At 36.4% G+C, this 20513-nt stretch overlaps 1 protein-coding gene and 1 pseudogene across 4 annotated transcripts; one reads left to right on the top strand and one right to left on the bottom strand.

Moving 5' to 3' along the window:
* The first annotated feature begins 5445 nt into the window (after positions 1-5445).
* Positions 5446-17668, top strand: NUDT12 (nudix hydrolase 12). Of its 4 annotated transcripts, none has more exons than XM_028493125.2 (8): positions 5474-5527; positions 7292-7445; positions 7976-8187; positions 8746-9332; positions 12541-12708; positions 14007-14120; positions 16355-16554; positions 17528-17668. In XM_028493125.2, the coding sequence occupies exons 3-8, from the start codon at positions 7982-7984 to the stop codon at positions 17636-17638; spliced, it is 1386 nt and encodes a 461-aa protein (XP_028348926.1). In that variant the 5' UTR covers positions 5474-5527; positions 7292-7445; positions 7976-7981; the 3' UTR covers positions 17639-17668. The 4 variants fall into 4 exon arrangements, with proteins under 4 accessions (XP_007107031.1, XP_028348926.1, XP_007107029.1 ...); XM_007106967.3 differs by lacking the exon at positions 5474-5527 and adding an exon at positions 5633-5721; XM_007106969.3 differs by lacking the exon at positions 7292-7445 and having other exon boundaries at positions 5446-5527.
* LOC102977329 (acyl-protein thioesterase 1-like) lies at positions 16566-20101 on the bottom strand (annotated as a pseudogene).
* Between the last annotated feature and the right edge of the window lie 412 nt (positions 20102-20513).

The following is a 20513-nucleotide window of genomic DNA, read 5'->3' as shown; positions in this document are numbered from 1 at the left end:
GGTTACCTCCTCACTGTTTTCTGTATTATTCAGAATAGACTTGTTATGGCCAAGTAGCAACTTAACCCTGAAATTTCAGAGGCTCACACCACAAAAATTTATTTCTTACTTATGCAAAGTCCACTGCAAGTCTGGTAGATCTCCAAAGTAGCTCCCTCCCTAGCATAAATGCCAGTCCTATCTCCCTGTGACTTGGTCATCTTAACATGCCACACTCAGATTACCATAATAGGGTAAAAAAGATCTGGAGCACAATGTACCATTTCATAACTACTTTGGCCCAGAAGAGCACCACTTCTATCCACAGTGCATTGGCTATAACTAATCACAAGGCCATGACTAGCTTTAAGGAGCATGGGTCACATCCTCTTCCCAGAAGATCTGGAAGAAGAGAAGAATAAGACATGGGTAAGAACTTTAGGTCTCCAGTGTACCTTTTCTAACCCTGCCATGTAAGTGTAGATTGGGTACCCATAACGTGCTCTCCATTTGTCTTCACTCTATCATAGAACATGTAATAGTTTATCATCTGTTTTACTTCATTAGGCAATGAGCTCCTTGAAAGAACAACCAGACATTATTTTCCTGACTAAATTCCGTAAACACACAAACATAACCACAGAAAGTCAGATGCATGCCATTTGAGAAGTTCTAATTTCCAAGGTATGGTAGCAACATCAAAAATACATTTGACTGGGGCTTCCCCGGTGGCGCAGTGGTTGAGAGTCCGCCTGCCGATGCAGGGGACACAGGTTCGTGCCCCGGTCCGGGAGGATCCCACATGCCGCGGTGCGGCTGGGCCCGTGAGCATGGCCGCTGAGCCTGCGCGTCCGGAGCCTGTGCTCCGCAACGGGAGAGGCCGCAGCAGTGAGAGACCCCTGTACCACAAAAAAAAAAAAAAAAAAAAAAAAAATACATTTGACTGAATAAGAGAGCAACCATTTACTTAACATCAACAAATATTAACTGAATGTTTCCTATACGCCAATCAAAATTACAGGTCCTGAGAAACAGAAGTAAATGAGATAAATGAGGACCTTCTCATGTAGTAGTTTACATTCTAAGAGGGACAAACAATAAATAAAGAACAGAAACAAGAAATATCAAAAACAAGAATACCAGAAACAAGAAAATATCAGTGGGAGAGCTACTGTAAACTAGGTCATCAGGGAAGCCCTCTACAAAGGTGACATTTGAACAACCCATGAAGAGCAAAAAGGAGCCTACAATTAGAAAATCTAAGAGAGGAGTATTTTTAAAAGAGGGACCAGCTATTCCAAAGTCCAGAGCAAACTTGGTGTATTCAATAATGTAGAATATGTGTATGATGTATGTAAATTAGATCCCTATCTGTAATTACATGTGACATTATTTTATATCAAAGACCTTATGTAGAGTTCAAGGTACCTTCACTTTTTTTGAATTCACCTCTAAATTGTTTAGAGTTAAAGCACAGTTCCCAGCATACCTCATTAACAACCACCAACTTTTATTAAGTGTCCTTATACGTGAAAGAAAAACAGCTATCACTGTAGAAAATTTTTTTAAAATTAGACTCTTTTCACTTAAAAAATAAAATCTATTAGAGAAAAAGGCACAAATGTACGAAGTATTAATACAAAAATTTAAAAGCAATATGTGGCAAGAATGAGACATATCTCCAGGTAATATAAGATTAATCACCAAGTAAAATTACCTACATAAACATTTATTTATATGTTGTCCATAAAATAAAGTTTCTATCTAGTTGAAGGAAAATTGACTAGAGAGATTTTCACTAAATTTGCAGGAAACGGCTGGCATATTTCTATCTTAAGAAATAGTGTATGTATTACACACAACATTCACTAGCAGGGTACCAAAACTAAACTAAAAAGTTTAAGCAGCTAAAAGCAGCTAAAACTAAAAACTGCAACAAAGGGTCCATAAGGTCTTAGAGGTCTGGTAACAGGGAGGGATAAACCATTTTGGAAATTGATGCAATGGATGAGCAGAGAGAAAACAGTGATTTCAAATTTGAACTCCAAGCTATTTGACTCAAAGGCAATCAATCCAAATTCCATGCATTGATTTGCAATAACACTGACTCTAATATACAAAACAAAAAGGAATGTGTTCCAGGATGAGTGGTAATAGTGATTTGTTTATTTAATGATGGTTAATGATTCTCTCAAGTTATGCAGAGGAAGTTAACTACTATATAATACAGGTTATGAATTCAAAGAAGGAAAAATCCTTGTCTTAGTTTAGTTTTGCCCAGAATCAAATCCTGAGACAAGGATTCACATGCAATTGGTTAACTAGGAGGAAACAATAGTAAGGGAGGGAGCAAGTGAGACAGGGAAGGGAAATCAAGCAACAAAAGGTTGGTTATTAATCAAGTGTCTACTGTAGATTAAAAAGAACCTAATCCCACTGAGGGAATCTGGTAGCCAGTCTAGAACAGTGTAGCCAGTGTACTGAAAGAGTGAGAAAGGCCGAGGAAGTTATATACTCACTCATGTCAGTCATCAGCTTAGGGCTGCTCCCAGGCAGTATTACTTATCTGGCACTGCTGATCTACTGAGCAGGAAGACAAAGTGGGCTTTGGTGACAAGAAAAGGCCCTCAGGCCAAAAAAAAAGAAAAATACTACCATTGCTGGCAGCTGGAAGAAAGGCTAGCATACACTGAAGTGGCAAGAGAAAGGGAATGCTGGTGGTAAACTGACAGTCATATGGTCAGGAATGATCCAGAAAAACAAAGAGAAGAGGGACTTGAGATGGGCTTTGAGAAATGGGTTGGATTTAGTTAAGGGAAAACATTTAAGTTAGGAAAAGTGGCCTGAGCAAAAGTATCGAGGAAAGGAAGAATAAGACGTATCCTAGGTCAGTTATAAGCCAGTTTGGCAGGATCAGAGAGACAATTTATACAGAATATTCTTGGGAAAATATAACTAAAAATATACATTGGGTCCATATTAAGGAAGGTACCTAATGCTAAGCTAAAGAATTTCAACTTTTTATCCTAGGTACTGAGGAACCTTTAAGTTTCTAAATGGGAAAGTAATAAAATGAAAACATATGGCATTAATGTCTATGTTGGCAGCATTACTGCCCCTGGAATATAAACTCCTATTGGATAGGATCTGTATCTATTCAACTTCCCTAAAAGAGGATTACATGCAGAGAAGTATTTAGTACCCCATTAGCAATGAGCACCCCAAGTACAAAGGCTGTGGTATCTAAATACCATTTCTTACTAAAAGGAACCAATGCTCCTTGGAGAAAGGGCAGAATCCAGGGATGTGCAGAATATTTACAAAATCAGTGTAAAACATTTTGTTATGCCAGAAAGGAAGTAAAGTATCAAACACTACAGTGGCCTGGTCAAAAGAATTCAGGAGCCCACCTGAGGGAGTTCCCACTGGCCAAAGAACAATTTGAGCATTAAAGTAATAAATATTATAGAAATATATTAAAATTTTTAACATCCATGAGTTCATAAATATACTTAAAAACCTGAAGGTGACAGGGAACTAACTCATGCTGAAAACTAGGAAATAAAGGAGAAAAATCACACATTTATCTTACTCTTCCTATAAAAACTGTACAAATACTTAAAAATGTAAAGTTCTTTATTATAAAAGAATTTCTGTTAGTAAACGTAGAATTAATGATCAAATAAGAATATTGCCATTTTGCACCTCCTTATGAAATCATGGACATAGCAGTCATCAATGGCTGCTAAAACTATTAGCTAAAAAGGCAAAGGAGAATTTATGCTGTTTATCATAAACTTTATCAGGTTGACAACATCTGAACCCAATAACCAACCATAACATGACAGAAAGATAACCAGATAGCGTATGTCTCTTAAAGTAATGCAATAGGAAGTAAACAGTAACACCTATGAAGTCTTTTCAGGGGAAAAAACAAAAAACCCTCAATCTGAATAATCCTGTGGATTTAACTACCAGTTTTTAAAAAGACAGGAGAAAGGACATCATAGGTATCCATACAATTTGCAAAATTCAGAATGCGTGAAATTCTACAGGATCATTATTTTTTAACAAATAGATTGCAATAAAAAAATTAAACAGGAACCTATAGATTGAAATACATCAAAAGTAATGTGGAGACTTTGTTTAGCTCTTGATTTCAGTAAATCAATTGTAAAATATGGAATAAAATTTAAGACAATTAAATTTGACATTGAATGTCTCTTTTATGATATTACAGTACTGTTAAAATTTTAAGTGTACTAATCATATTGCAGTTATGTTCTTTTTAAAAGCCCTTTTATATTTTAGATATATATTCATAATTCCAGAAAGCTTAATCTTATATACTTATCAATAAAATAATATGATGTCTAGAATTTACTTCAAAAGAATCCAAAGGGCTGGAAAAAGGGCTATATATTAATTATTGTTTAGCTGATTTATATAGGTGCATTCGTTAACCAACTTATTTAAGGTATGTCTGAATACAGAGATTGGGTATTCCAAGTGAGTTAACTGAAAGTACTTCTGACCTCCTGCCTCATCACTGAAATCATTAAAGACTGAAGACAACTACTCACAGAAAGAAACATAGAACAAAGTTAGAAAAAAAGTAGTTATGGAAGTACAATGTCGACGGGCATGTAAACACCTCACTGAGAAAAGAAAGAACTTCCAATGCCTAAAATCGGGGTAGGAAGCAATGGTCAACCTTGAGACTCCTTAACTGTTACTGAATGCCAAGGGGGCAATTTAGTAAAGAAAAAATACCTCATCTGGGAGTTAGACGACTAACAACGCCGAGCTTTGTAATTTCGAACTCACTTAACTTGTGTAGGTTTTGGAGTACGAAGACACGGGAAATTAAATAAAAAATAACAGTAACAATAATAATTGCGCTGTGTGTACATATGTTATTCTACTTAAACTTCACAACAACCCAAGGAGGTGTTGTGGGCGATTGACATAAACTTTTTAGAGGACTACTGAATGAGGTAGGCATCAACACATGGTCCCATTTCTCATATGAGGTGATTGAGGTTCGAGGCCAATAACCTGTTTAAGGTCATATACTGGAACGACTTGGTCCAACCAATATTCCAGGTTTATCTAACAAGAAAGAATTCTTTGAACACTCCAACGCACTGAACTATATCCGAGAGAAGCTTATGGGGGCTAGATGTTAAATTCTAGAGAACTTAAAACCGTTTCCACAGACCTACAATTTTCCATCGCTCTACACATCTCGGTCTCACCGGGAAAAAAACAAAACAAAACCAAACAGCCCTTCACTCACCATTAGGAAGCCGGTCCTCTCAGCTGGGACCTCCTGCCCCAGCTCCCCAAAGCCTCTACACGCCAAGCCCCGAGCCTTCTCGAATCTCTCAGTCCGTGACCTTCAAACTACACCTCCCATGAAGCCGTGCGAGGACACCGGCTCTTCGCCGGAAGTTTGAGAGGCTCCATCCGGCACCGGGAAGAGCGAGTGTGGGGATTTCCTGGTTCTCGACTACAAGCTGCATTCTTCAATTCTGGTCACCTGTGGGTTAGTAGCAGCAGTGGCGAGTTAGTCGGCCCAGTGCCGCTTCTGGAGCTGGTAGCCAGTTCTCTGTGCTCTCGGGTCTTCGTGCTGTCGGGCCCTGCCCTGCTGGGTGGTGTGGCGCAGCCTCGCGCTTGGACTTGCAGCCCGGGCGCCGGGGACGGGGCTGGGGACTCAGCCGATCCAGCGCAGGCTTTGAGGTGGGGAAAAAGAAGCTGCTTCATGTGTGCTTTCACGTTTTTAAATAAAAGTAATCTCACAGTACTGCCAAGGGAATAAACTCTCAAGGTATTTGACTGTTTGGAGACATGGGAGAGACCGTGCAATGGGTGGCGCTTGGTCGGTTAGATGGCCCTCTTGAACGCCCAAGAAATAATGGGCGGTGACTTAAGTGACAAAGCTGTATTTGAGGTCTGCCCTGTCTCTTGAGCCATATGACCTTGGACCAGTCAGGGGCACCGGGGTACACATCCGTAAAAGAGGATGTTGGTTTGGCTAAATCTAAGACTCTTTAAACTCAAGATTCTTTAAAATGACTTCTCAGGATAGTCCGTGTTCTTGGACAGCAAGGGCAGCATTTAGCTAACTGAATCACCTCATCCTGCCTTCAAATCCTTACCTTCAGGAGAACCTGACAATGAGAAATGAAAAAGTAAATCAAACAGTAGAGGTGGACTTTAGACTTTGCTCTTCTGGAATGAGTAATGGTTCTATTTCTAGATGGCTTTTCTGCTGAGAAAGCTAAGGGAGAAAGTGTGCATTTTCCACTTCTTTTCACCTGAGAATACTGTATGCATAAGCATTGCGCTGGGGGTAGTGAATGGTACTATATTTTTGGAGGCCAGTTTTGCAGTCAACCTGCAGTGAGTGGGCTGTGGAGAAGGTAAGGAAGTGACCATGACTTAAATATTGCCTGAAGTAAACCTAACTGAAGAACCTGTGTGATATGATTTTAAGGAAAAGGCAACTTTAAAGGGAGACCATACATGAGTCAGTATACAGCAGTGCAGATAAAGTCCTGAAAAGTTGTAGCTTTTGTTATTCATAATATTTTTTAAGCATTTAGGAATCTTAATATGAAGAGAATAGTGAAGTAAATTCTAGAGTAAATCAAAAGAAATAAAAAATTGTTTTCTAATCTAGAAGTCATTCCTCCTACTTTAAGTTGTATACAGAATTTCAATATTTTGTTTGTATTCCTGTGAGTAGTTTTGACCTATTTATAGGTAGCAGAAAGATATAAACAGGTAAGGTGAACAGTCACAAAGCCCACTTTTTTCTTTTTATATTGTCATGCTATTCCTACTACACAACTGATCAACAAAATTGCAGTGTCAGAACCCTAGAGACAACTGCTGTCAAAAATTATGGATTATAACCTTTCTTTCTCTTTAGCCTCAATATCTTATGCTCAGAATGGTAGAAACCTAGTTAGAATCCCAAATCTTTTCTTAATAGAATTTCATAGAAAGAAAAAAATCATACCTTACAAAAACTTTGAGAAGTTTACAGACAACTGAAATACGAACCATTTCCACCCACACACACAAAAAAGCTCAGTTTGTGCCCTACCACATTCAGTCCACAATTAGGCAACATTTATTAAAAGGTATGGAACAGTTATTTTCTTTCTTACTGAAATAACAGAGTAACAAAGCAGACAAAGTTAATGGTTTTAAAAGCTTCTGTGATTCAAGGATAGACAAAATGACCAATAGAACAGTGTCCAATAATAGATCCAAAATATATGGTCGTCTCATTTGTGACAAGGATAATACTGCAATGTAATGGGACAAAGATAGTGAATTCAAGAATGATGCTGAGTCAAATGGATTATCTATTGGGATAAAATGTATCGTGACCCCTACCTCACACCATGAGCAAAAATCATTCCCTGATGGATTAGCAGAATTAACTATGCAAGGTAAAGCAATAAATTTTTTTCATGTGAAACGTAGGTTTTTGAATAGGATCATAATTTCCCTGAGAGGACAGATCTGTTTCTAGTACTACAGATTCTAAGAATACTACTTGGCATCTGCTGAAAACATCTGTCTTTACTTGTCTTTACTTGTCTCCTTGCTTTAACTCCCCTCATGCCCTGATCCATATTGAAGTCCCTCTGGTTTGCCTGAAATACACTTTCCTCTTTGTAATGTCTGTTACCTTATTCCCCCTCCCAATGATGTCACCCCCTTCAACTGTATTACACCAGAGTTCTTTATACATTATTTTATACATCCCCCATGTTGAATTATATTTAAAATTCTCAACTGATAACAGTTTTGAAATGTATGCTGTGATGACAGTTGACTACTAGTTACCTTTTTAAGAGTATACTGTTTTAGAAACCATAACTAATATTCTAATTATATCAGCACCCTGATAATGTTCAATCATTGATACAAGAAAGCAATTGCAAATGAGTTTTTTTTCCTATTTTCCTATTTTAAGGAAGAAATGTCTTCTGTAAAAAGAAGTCCAAACCAAGAAATTATATCCCAATTTCACTATTCAGCTGCAGAAGGAGATATTGCCAGGTTAACAGTAATGCTCAGTCATTCTCCATCTCTTCTCAATGAAACTTCTGAAAATGGCTGGACTGCTTTAATGTATGCTGCAAGGAATGGGCACCCAGATGTTGTCCAGTTTCTACTTGAGAAAGGGTAAACATTTTAGGCTGTACCACCTGAAGGAGTGTCTGGTTTAATTTCTGGATTACGTATTTTCTTTAAAATTTTTCTTATAGCCATATTTATAACATTGGGCTTGTAAATAACTCATTGAACAGTCTTGTTATATAATAGCATAATTTCTAATTAAAAATTTTTAACGTTTTTTAATTGGGAAATTAACTCTTCATACTTAACAGCAAAGAAATAGAGTTAAATTAATTTTTTTCTCCCAAATAGAATGTGTAAATCTACCCACTATGACTACAGAAAACTCCTTGTAAAAATTTAATATCTCATTATAGCACATAAAACGTATGCTTTTTTTATTTTATAAATAATCTTCCAGAAATTTTAAATATCTGCTGTCTCTAAATTTTAATCATCTATGATTTCTTTTACCTTTCCAGTAGTATATTATGTGCTAAAACAAAAAGAAATATATGCAGTTATTAAATAGAGGGGCTATCACGTACATCTGGAAATATTTTATTGTAATAAATACTGAAGAAAATGTTTCTTTACTATTTTATTTTTTGCTTCCATCCATAGTTGCGACAGATCCATTATCAATAAATCAAGGCAGACTGCACTGGATATTGCTAAATTTTGGGGTTATAAGCATATAGCTAACTTACTAGCTAATGCTAAAGGTGGGAAGAAGCCTTGGTTCCTAACCAGTGAAATGGAAGAATGTGAAAATTATTTTAGCAAGACACTACTGGACCGGAAAAGTGAAAAAAGAAATAATTCTGACTGGCTGTTAGCAAAAGAAAGCCATCCAGCCACAGTTTATATCCTTTTCTCAGATTTAAATCCCTTGGTTACTCTAGGTGGCAATAAAGAAAGTTTCCAACAGCCGGAAGTCAGGCTTTGTCAGCTGAACTACACAGATATAAAGGATTATTTGGCTCAGCCTGAGAAGATCACCTTGATTTTCCTTGGAGTAGAACTTGAAATGAAAAAAGAGTTATTTAATTATGCTGGGGAAGTCTCACAAGAAAAAGATGAGTTGGTTGCCTGGTTTGCTTTAGGTATAGATCCTGTTGCTGCTGAAGAATTTAAGCAAAGACATGAAAATTGCTATTTTCTTCATCCTCCAATGCCAGCTCTTCTGCAATTGAAAGAAAAAGAAGCTGGTAAGAAGTGAACACGGTTTACTTGTATTGGCAATAATGTGATTTTTGGTACTGGATTGAAATTGCATGTATCCACAATTTCTAGGAAGCACACTCTTTCCAGGAAGCAATGAAATTAGGCTATCTTCATTAGAAACTTCCTAAAGTTCTCACCCTAGAGGACTACTCTCCTGGGTGGTTACAGCAGTTTTAATCAGCCAGGATTAGTTTCCCCAGAGTTAACCCTAATGCATACTGGTTTCACTTGATTTTTTAGTGCCTGCTGTACACTGAGCATAATGGCAAAGACCTTGACTGTTTTGCTTTGCTGTCTGTTGCTTGCTATGCCAGTTCATGTGGGGTCATATATATCATGGTAAGAATGAGGGATTTTATTTTATTTTATTTTTTTATTCTAAATTCCATTTAAATGTTATAACCTGGCCTAGGTTTTAAAAAAAAAAAAAAAAAAAAAACAACCCTCACTCTGGCTGCTTTGTAGATCATGAACTGTAGATAATTAAGTGTGGAAGTCAGGAGTCCTCTTAAGAGGGGACTGGAGATTACAGTAGCCCAGGTAAGAGATTGCAGTGGCTTGGATTAGTGGAGTAGAGAGAAAGGGAGAGTTTGCGATATTCAGGAGGTAGAACTGATAGGGCTTGAACAGTAGGTTGAGACTTGTAAATGAGAAAGAGATGCTGGTAACCTAGACTATGTCTGAGTTGTTAAGATGATAATAGGGGAGATGGAGGAAAAGTGGTACATTCAAGATATATTTTGGAGAGCAAATCAGCGGTACTTGCTAATGGAGTGGGTATGGGGTATATAATAATGAAAGAAAATATCAAGAATGACTGCTAAGTTTGAGACTTTAGTAATTTGGTAGATAGTTATACTCTTTCTGGATAAAATAATATAGAATGATGGGTAGAGCGAGGGAAGCAGGACAGACTTGGAAGTAAGTCAAGATTTTCGCTTTGGGCATGTTAACTTTCAGAGAAGGGAAATAGAATCTGGAACTAAGGAGAGGAACTGGAATATACCTGTATGGCAGTCATCAACACATAGGTGGTATTTAAATCCCAGGAAATTTCTGAGATTACTTAGAGAGTTGAGAGCAAGCAAAAAAAAGAACCTGAATCCCCCTAAATTTAGAGGTCAGATAGAAGGAGAGGAGCCATCAAAGATGATGTTGACAGTGCGGCCGTAAGGTAAGAAGAAAACAGGAGAATGTGCTCATGGAAACCAAGAGAGCAAAGTATATCTTGGTGTTAGTAGTCAAATATATTGAATGCTGCTGAGAATTTGAGTAAGATGACAAAGACTTTTTTTTTAAAGAATCTTTGGTTTGATAATATGAAGCTGTTGATGAATTTGACGAGAGGAGTGTCGGTGGAATAGAAGGTATATTACAGTAGACTGAAGAGTTAATGGGAGGTGAGGAAGGGGTCACTTCTCAATGTCCACATTCTCTTAGGTGATCTGGTAGGCTCTTCCAGAGACTTCTTAGCACTCATCCCAAAATCGGGTGGTATGTTTTATTCCCCACATCTGTGGAAAAAACACAACACTTTTAAAAGGAAAATATCCTTTCTTTGAAGCTGTATATATAATTTTAAGATCAAAAGGATCTTTAAAAAAAAGCTAGTAAGGAAACTGAGACTGTTTTACTCAGCTGCTGTGTAACCTTAGATACTTAACCTCTGTCTGCCTCAGTTTCCTCCTCCCAAAAATGAGGATAATAATAGTACCTACATTATAGTGTTGCTCTAAACATTAAATAAGATAATGTATGTAAAGATCTTTGCCAGGTGCTTGACACATAGTAAGTACTCAATAAATGTTAGCTTTTTGTATTGTGATGATACTGAAATAATGGCGATACCTTGAGGTAAATTACATAATACACAGTAACAGAGCAGGCAAATATTTAATGTTGCCTATGGTTCACTGAATTTCAGTGTTACATTTGTTTTATTTACGGTTTATTAGTTTCATTTTTCCTAGTTTAAAATGTTGTTATTGCTGTTTCTGATTATTTTGTTTATTCCAAAATCCTTAGACCGAATAATCTATTTTAGGAGAGAGAGGTTTTGTCAGGCATTTGAAATGTAGTATTTCTACTCTTATTGCCCCAATTCTAGTATTTTTGGTCAGGCCATATTAATTCTTTTTTGAAGTATCAGGGTAAAGGCTGTAGACAAAGTGTACATATTCTAAGATTTATTCTATTAGGCATTTTTGTCATAAACAAAGTTAATCACAAAAGTTGTAAATACAATATTTTTAAAATTATTCTATGTAATTTCTAGTTGTAAACAGAGTATGTTCCACAGTGACACAGACCAGTATTGTCTTATTCCCAAGGAAAGTGGAGACGGGTTCCTACAGTTTCCTAGTAATACTGTCTTTATGGCCCAAATCTAAGTTAAGAACTGTCTTTGTAGTGTATTTTTATAAAAGTCACTATTGTAAAGTCACTGTTTGTAAAGTCACTATACGCTAGAGTCATGCATATCCAAAATTTACAAATCACCTATAGTAAATGCTGAAACTAATAACAGTGTATACAGATGTTAGTACCTCTATCTTTTTTTTTAAATAAATATATTTATTTTATTTACTTATTTTTGGCTGCATTGGGTCTTTGTTGCGGCACGCGGACTTTCTCTAGTCGCGGCAAGCGGGGGCTACTCTTCATTGCGGTGCACGTGATTCTTATTGCAGTGGCTTTTCTTGTTGCAGAGCATGGGCTCTAGGTGCACGAGTTGCAGTAGTTGTGGCATGCGGGCTCAAGCAGTTGTGGCTTGCGGGCTCTAGAGCACAGGCTCAGTAGTTGTGGTGCACAGGCTTAGTTGCTCTGCGGCATGTGGGATCTTCCTGGACCAGGGATCGAACCCATGTCCCCTGCATTGGCAGGCGGATTCTTAACAACTGAGCCACCAGGGAAGTCCCAGTATATCTATCTTATATGAGAGTTATATGAGAGACAATATTTTATTAGTCCAAATTAAAGGTAAATCTAATTTTCATTTGTCATCTGTAGAATTAAATCTTTTACTTTAAAAGAAAGATAAGATCATAAAAATAGGAACAATAAAACCCTTGATCACACAGCTATTCAGAAAATACAGTGTACATCTTTATTATGACCTAAGAACATTTTACTTCTATATTAATTTGTTTACAATTTGTCACAGAAGTAAAACTTCTTTTGCTTCTCTCATAGGGGTTGTAGCTCAAGCAAGATCTGTCCTCGCCTGGCACAGTCGATATAAGTTCTGTCCAACCTGTGGAAGTGCAACTAAAATTGAAGAAGGTGGCTATAAAAGAGTATGCTTAAAAGAAGACTGTCCTAGCCTTCATGGTGTTCACAATACATCATACCCAAGAGTTGGTAAGCCTTTTCTTTTACAGTGAAACCTCAGCCATCTGGAAATCTTAGGGAATAAGGCATTCTGGAAAGACAAGATTTTGAGTTGCTGAGGGGCTTACCTTTTTATTGAAAGCATATTTAATTTAACTATTAAGACTATAATTATTAAAGTATTACGTACTTTGATGACTTTTACTACCCTTCTTAAACCTGGGTTAATCAGCATGAATTTTATGTGTTGAGATACATGACTTCAAAAGCCCACCATCTGGGTCCACTTAGTGGAGAGGAAAAGAAAGCCCTAATAGTCAAGTACCTGCTTGTGGCATCACCAAAGCAGTAGAGCCTGGAGCTAGCTTCTCATTACTGCTGGTGTCTGCCTGTACTTTTCTCTCCTCCTAATTGGTGCTTTGAGTTGGCTGTGGATTTAGAAATCTGATAACCCAGCCCTTTAAAGTTGTGTGAAAAAAGGATAGACTCAGCAACACCTGAGGAGGTCTCCTGGGAGTAAAGTGCATGGCTTAGTGACATATGTGTTTGCTGCTCAGGAGCCTTTTACATTTGATTACCGGTTCTCAGTTGTGATCTAGTGAGGCGAATTTACTGAATTAGTGACTTCTGGAGAGATGAACTATTATTTAAAATAATTTTTTTTAATGGATTAAACTCAATCGTAGAGCCACATTAGCTTTTTTTTTTTTTTTTTTTTTGGCAGTACACGGGCCTCTCACTGTTGTGGCCTCTCCGGTTGCGGAGCACAGGCTCCGGACGCGCAGGCTCAGCGGCCACGGCTCACGAGCCCAGCCGCTCCACGGCATGTGGGATCTTCCCGGACCGGGGCACAAACCCGTGTCCCCTGCATCGGCAGGCAGACTCTTAACCACTGCGCCACCAGGGAAGCCCCACATTAGCTTTTAAAAACATTTTGTTAAGGACTGCGATGGAAGGAATAGGGAAATTCACTACATTTGCTATGGTAAAATTTGAATTTTCTCCATGCCATATATTACCTACTCAAACTTTTCTAATTAAAAAATAAAAATAAGCCTAGCATACCATAAATACACAATGAATGTTGCTATTAAGATGAGAAAGAAGACAAAAATGTTCTTTCTTTCGCTTACTGACAATATTCTATGGAATTTTCCTGAAATACTCTGTCTCCCGGCAGAAAGAAACAGTCTCTTGTAACTAGACAAAAGTCTTGTTCTTACAGGAGATACATGTTTTTATTATCCTACTAGACAGTGACTTTACACGAGTCTAAATTATTTTTTCCTGTCATTCATACATCTGATTTTTTTTTTTTTTAAAAACAGATCCAGTAGTAATCATGCAAGTTATTCATCCAGATGGGACCAAATGTCTTTTAGGCAGGCAGAAAAGATTTCCTCCAGGCATGTTTACCTGCCTTGCTGGATTTATTGAACCTGGTAAGCCTTTCCTTAATAATTTTTATAGTAATTTTCATTTAACTTATAATTTCTAAATAAAAAGTTTGGACAGGATTTGAGAAATAATCTCTGATAAATTATCATGTTATAAAACTGGGATATTTTAAAATATTTTCTGTGTATTTTAGATGATATAATTTTTATTTTTACCAGTGGAATAGTTTTGTGTTTTAAAAATTAATTATTTGCTCTTTCATATATCTTTCATATATTGCCCTTACCCAAGGTTTCTGCATGATTTACACCTCACTTCCTTCTGTACTAGGCTCAATTGTCACCGTTTCAGAGAGGCCTTCCCTGATAGCCCTAAATACATTAGTTAGCCCTATACCCTGCATTTACAATCCCTGTCATCCAGTCTGATTTTTCCCTACAACACTCATCAGCACCTAACCTGGTATATATGTATGTATTTATCTATTTATCTATCTATTTATTTGTTTATTATTTGCTAGTACCAGAATGTAAGTTCCATAATGGCAAGGACTTTGTTTTATTTATTGCTCTATCCTAAACCCTTAGAGCATATGCCTGATACGTTGTAGGAGTTCAGTAAATATTTGTGGAATAAATGAATTAATATATCTAATTAACACGTTTAATTTCAACTTCCAATATTAATCTACATTAATAGATAATAATATTACTAAACGTATGTAGTGCCATATTTTCCTGAAGGCTTTCTTTGTATTAAATCATGTGATCCTCATACAAGCTTATAAAGTAGGTGGTATTTCAGCAGTTTTACAGATGGGGCACTAAGGCACAGGGGCTGAATAACTTGCCCAAGATCAAACAGCTAGTAAGTGATAGGGCAGGGATTCAAACTTGGGCAGTTTGGCTCTGAGTCCATGATGTTAATTTCTATGCTGCCTCTAAGTAGCTCTAGGTCATTATTTTTTAACTGCTGTGTAGCCTTCCATTTATGAATATTCTGCAATTCATTTATCCATTCTGCTGTTGGACATTTGGTTTATTTCAAAGCTTTTACTATTACGAACAACACTACAGTGAATATTCTTGAACTACTCCTTGTACACGTTTGCAAGGAGTGGTACAAGCCTCCATAGGGTATATATCTGAGAGTAGAATTGCTAGCTCATAGAATATGAGCATCTTAATCTTTTCCACATATTGCCAAGTTGTTTTCTGAAGTGTTCCTACCAATTTACACTCCCTCTGGAAGTACGTGAAATGTCTATTATTCCTCGTCTTCACCAAGTTAGGAATATCAAGATTTTTATTTGCCATTCTGATGGTTATGAAATAGTATGTCATTGTCATTTTAATTTTTATTTCCCTGCTGATGGAGCATCTTTTTCAGATATGTATTAGGCATCCAGTTTCTTTTTCCCTGAATTTTACATTTTTATATTCTTTGCCTATTTTTGTTTTGGTTGTTGATCTTTTTTTCTTATTGATTTTAGGGGTTTTTAAATATGTATTGTATGCTAATCTTTATTTAGTTTGGTCTTACAGATGTCTTATGCTAGTCTATGAGTTATCTTTTCACTATTTTTATGAATATAAATTAATTTTAATACAGGAAATTTACCAATCTATTTGAAATAGAAAGCTGTATTTAAATGGCAAAATATTTCTAAACTTTCAGATAAATTTAACTTAGAAACTATTCCCTTTATTCTAATTCTCAGTTTCAACAAATCAGAAATATAAATTACATTTATAGGCATTACTTTATTATAGCTGGGTCAACAATTATATAGAGAAAAATAATCATTTGGTAAGAGAAAAATAATGAGTTTCATTGTATGCTGTTTTTAAAATTTTAGTTTTTAACTCTTTGGAAAAGAGTTATCTGCAATAATTGTTCGACAACATAAGAAAAAAATGTTTCGAGGTTTTAGTGAGGAAAAGGTTAGATACATAAACAAGATAATATATAAAGTGTTTGCATAGTGTTTAGCCAACCGTAAGTAGGTGCTGGATAGTCGTAGATGTTATAATTTTTAAAATATAACAAATTTAGACCTTTAAGAAATGAAAAGTTTCTTGGCATTTTGATTCTGTAGGTAGTCATATACTTTAAGAAATAATGTTTCTTGAATTCCAGTCTCGTTTTAGGCTTCCGCTTTCTGATTCTTTGAATTGGGTTTCTGTCCAAAGTGTTTTCCAAATGTTTGAACCATTTGGAGCACAAAATGTCCAGGGTGTGTTCATCAGCTACTTGTTCTTTTGCCCCATTTGATTAGGGGAGACAATAGAAGATGCTGTTCGGAGAGAAGTAGAAGAAGAAAGTGGAGTCAAAGTTGGCCATGTTCAGTATGTCTCTTGTCAACCATGGCCTATGCCATCCTCCTTAATGATTGGTTGCTTAGCTGTGGCAGTGTCTACAGAAATTAAAGTTGACAAGAATGAAATAGAGGATGCCCGCTGGTTCACTAGAGAACAGGTGAAGTTCAATTTAATTTCCTTCTTCTATTGATTCTCTGACTGTATTGGTTTGGGCATGTAGCAAGGATACATGTTTTCAACAAGTTGAATGAATGGCTATGGCCCCCTCATCATTCATGGATTACAATGTAATTGATGTATTCACTGTTAACTCCTCCTGTGAGATTCTTCTAGTAATGATGATTCTGTGCCGTTTTCTCATTTCAAATGCCGTTCCTTGAGATTATGATACCTTTCAGTGGCCTTAAAAATGGGTGAACATTATTTCAGAGATGAGAAGCAGGAATATTATTATTAGACATATTTTAGTTTGTAGCATTAAAGCAAGTAACTCAAAAAATATCAGTAAAAATGCATATAAGTTTTGAAAAGTTCTTGTTCATTTTAAATGTACTTGACAAGACTGACGAAACTGTATAACAAAGATACACTCACAGAACTTTTTAAAACTCATCCTTAAGTAATACAATGAAAGATAAATTACTTGTCTGTGTTTTGTATAACCCAATGTCTTTGTATAGAAAACAGATGGATACTCTACAGTAGTGAAGACCTGAAATCCTTGGTGACTTCGCTTACACAAAATTAATTTTATTTTATGCTCAACCTCAAAAAAAGTAGAAATTAGATATTTTTTTCAGAATTTTATAAAAGGATAAAAGGGAATTTTTTCCAAAAGTTGATTTTCACTTTGAAAATAAATGTGTAGCATATACTTTGCTTTTTCATAACCTTATTTTCATCAGGAAAAATGTCTTTCTGGAATATTTTAAAAATTGAATCACTGACTCAATGAAGCAACTAAAAATAGTGTACTAAATTTTGCATGTTGAATATGGATGTTATTACTTTCTCCTGTTGTTATTCACTGTAAAAGTCATTACATTTTAGTTGAATTGTATAAGCATAGAAATAGTATTTAAGTATGACAGTTTTAAAATCCTAATACATTTTATTGTGGTGTATTTTAGGTTGTGGATGTTCTGACCAAAGGGAAGCAGCAGGCATTCTTTGTGCCACCAAGCCGAGCTATTGCACATCAACTAATCAAACACTGGATTGGAATGAACCCCAATCTCTAAATCAAATAACTAAACTTTGACTATGTCTAATTGATTTTTTTTTAAGTCAAAATTAAATTTTATTTCACACTGATAGAAACCGTGAAAAAGATTTACATTTTCCCACATTACAGCACAACATTTCAACGGAATATTTGCCATAAATTAGATCTTGCTGATATGTGTGAAACAATAGTTTATATTCTTAAAGATAAAAGCAAAATGACTTAGTAAATGATTGTTTAAAAACTGTAAATCCAGACATAAACATATGGCTTCATTATTAACATCCTATACTGTCCATACAAAATCGTTTCCATCATCAAGTAGCACCCATTTATAAAGCATTCCTAACGGTTCTAGTCAGTTGGGATACAGCAGAAAAATTAACAGTTCAGAAATATCAAGCGTACATTTTTGCTACATATTAACCTGGGTGGTAACTACACCATAAAAATCTATTTAAAATCAAATAATTGCTACTTTTATGTTTGCACAAAAACTAACTTAAAAAGATCCTCTCTGACTACAGTGAAAATTTCAAATAAGTCCATTGGCAGATAAAAGTAAAGCAGATTCTTTGAATGGATTGTTCATTTCCTACAGCAGTCGGTTTCAAACCTATGTGCAAAATAAGTAAACTAAAACTCTATGCTACGAGGAGAATCATCTTAGAGCAAATCATTGTAGAAATTACAGTTTGTAAGATCAGTCTTAAATATTTCAAAACATACTAGAATATGACCTAATTATTCTTCCAGATAATTACAGAAAAATACAACCACAGAATTATTCTCTTTACCTGGACTGAAGATTCTAGTAACTCTGCAGGCCTAAACTGCAGACAAAGGTCCAGTGTAAGAAGTAGTGCAGAAACTTTGAAGGGATGTCTGGTTTCTTTCTACAAGTATAAATACATTTTCAATGCCATCATGTCTCTGATCCAGAATGTCAAATTACAGCATGTATTGACAGCAGATGTTTACGGCAAGTAGGCAATATTTGGTCTGTTATGAAGGATAAAAAAGAAGAAAGAACGTATTTCGTTTCTAGAGAGGAAAAAGAATATTAAATAGAAATTATATTCAGGAAAGCAAAACCTGGTCCCCAAAATAAAAGGGCCATTAATTGAAGACAGCAATATTACTCTTTACTGACACTTAGAAGCATTATCCCTATAATTAGGAATAATGTAACAACACATTCTTACTATGTATTATAATCATTAAGCACATATGAACACATATATAAAAATGCAGATACTGCATGGTGACTAATTTGGGAATAAGTCCAGAGTCTAAGCCGCAGCATGCATAAACTGTCTTAACTGCTCATTTATACCTGAACAAGTTTTCATTAAGCATACTAATAATTTTCAAGTGATGTAATAAAAAATCTGGTTGCAGTATTTTATTATTTTGCTGAATTACATTTGGGAGAAAGAAGCTAGCTGCTTCACGTATTTTAATACTAGTATATTCTGGATCATATTATACATAGAAACTTAACAGATCATAAATTTCCCATGAGGAGATTCATTTAGTCTGTGTCATTGGTGTGTATTTGCAAAACATTTTAACACTGCGAACATCAGAGGTTTCAAGAACCGGCACAGGAAAAAGTTTATACTCTACGATGATGATGCTGGTGTGCACTTCTCCACAAGGCCTCTTAGTGACGTCAATCAATGGGAGGTAGGAGTTAATCAATGAACTGCTTGATATCCATCGTTTCCTGTTCACATGAACTGTGCATCATGCCTCCAGAGGTTTTGAAGGTTACATTGGCTGGATTTACCAAGGTTTTCAGTCTTTCAGCAGTGGAGAACCAAACACTAGGGGAACTAAAGGATCCAAACTCCATGGCACTGAAGAGTAGAAATGTCTCTATTCACGCCACTGATAGGACACTGTGGAAAGGAAGCTCGCAGCGGCAACCAGCAGCTGAGAGCGGTGACGCCAGGCAGCTTCTGCTGTGTGGTCAGTGCCATGTACAGAGATAAAGCTCCTCCTTGAGAAAATCCTCCCAAAATAATTCTGTTAGAAGGAATGCCATTCTTCACCTCTTGCTCTATCAAAGATTTTACACTTTCTGCTGCTTAATTCCAGTTTCATCTTCCTGTGAATCTGGTGAAAGCCCAATAATGTCAAACCAAGTAGGCATGGCCACGTACATATTTAATGTTACAGGCATAACCGGTCCTGTGTCTCCCAATCCATGAAGGAAAATCACTGCAGCGGTGGCCTTCCCGACGGCGGGCACGATGGCGGGCAGCGGGGCCGACGTGTTATTACCGCACATACACCGGCTTCACCCACCGCGCGTCCGAAGCGGAAGGCGGTGCGAGCGCCGAGTCCCGCCCGCGCACGGGCGCGCGCTCAGGCGCGTGCGCGCCCACACGGCGCCGCACCGCCCTCCGACCCCGCCCTAATTGATTTCTAATCCCATTTATTCTTCAGGTGAGATTAGAAATGTTTAATGCTCTTTAGAACTTCACAACACAAATATCATACTGGGTTTTCGAAATATTTTCGAAATGTACCTTCCATCTTAACGATAAAATTCATATTTTTAAAAATTATAACATTGCCTTAGATTTTGTTAAATCCGAGTCAGCATTCTCTGAACTTTCTGGGGGGAGTTGTGCTCCACAGTTTTATCTCACAAAACCGTATTTCTAATAAGAGAAATCATGTTGTAAAGAAGTATGTTCTGAAAATGTAAATAAACCTAAATTTCAGCACCTCTTGTAAGCATTAGACCATTCACTAAAGGTCTTTTTTGAGAAATGAGACAAAATATTTTTAATGAATTTTGAGCTTGATTTTTAATACTTTCGTTATCATGAAGGTCGTTTTCGTTGTCAGTAGCTGATTTTTTGTTCATCTTCCCATTG

This window comes from Physeter macrocephalus, chromosome 8, assembly GCF_002837175.3.
Source record: "Physeter macrocephalus isolate SW-GA chromosome 8, ASM283717v5, whole genome shotgun sequence".
In the NCBI taxonomy this organism is placed as follows: domain Eukaryota; kingdom Metazoa; phylum Chordata; class Mammalia; order Artiodactyla; family Physeteridae; genus Physeter; species Physeter macrocephalus.
Note: the sequence above shows the minus strand (reverse complement) of the source record. Positions and strands in the feature narration are given on the sequence as shown.

Coding starts and splice junctions, on each gene's coding strand:
- NUDT12 (XM_007106969.3), top strand. CDS start 7,982: ATGTCTTCTGTAAAAAGAAGTCCAAACCAAGAAATTATATCCCAATTT. Junction 14,121..16,354: donor TGCTGGATTTATTGAACCTG/GTAAGCCTTTCC, acceptor CCATTTGATTAG/GGGAGACAATAGAAGATGCT. Junction 16,555..17,527: donor GCTGGTTCACTAGAGAACAG/GTGAAGTTCAAT, acceptor GGTGTATTTTAG/GTTGTGGATGTTCTGACCAA.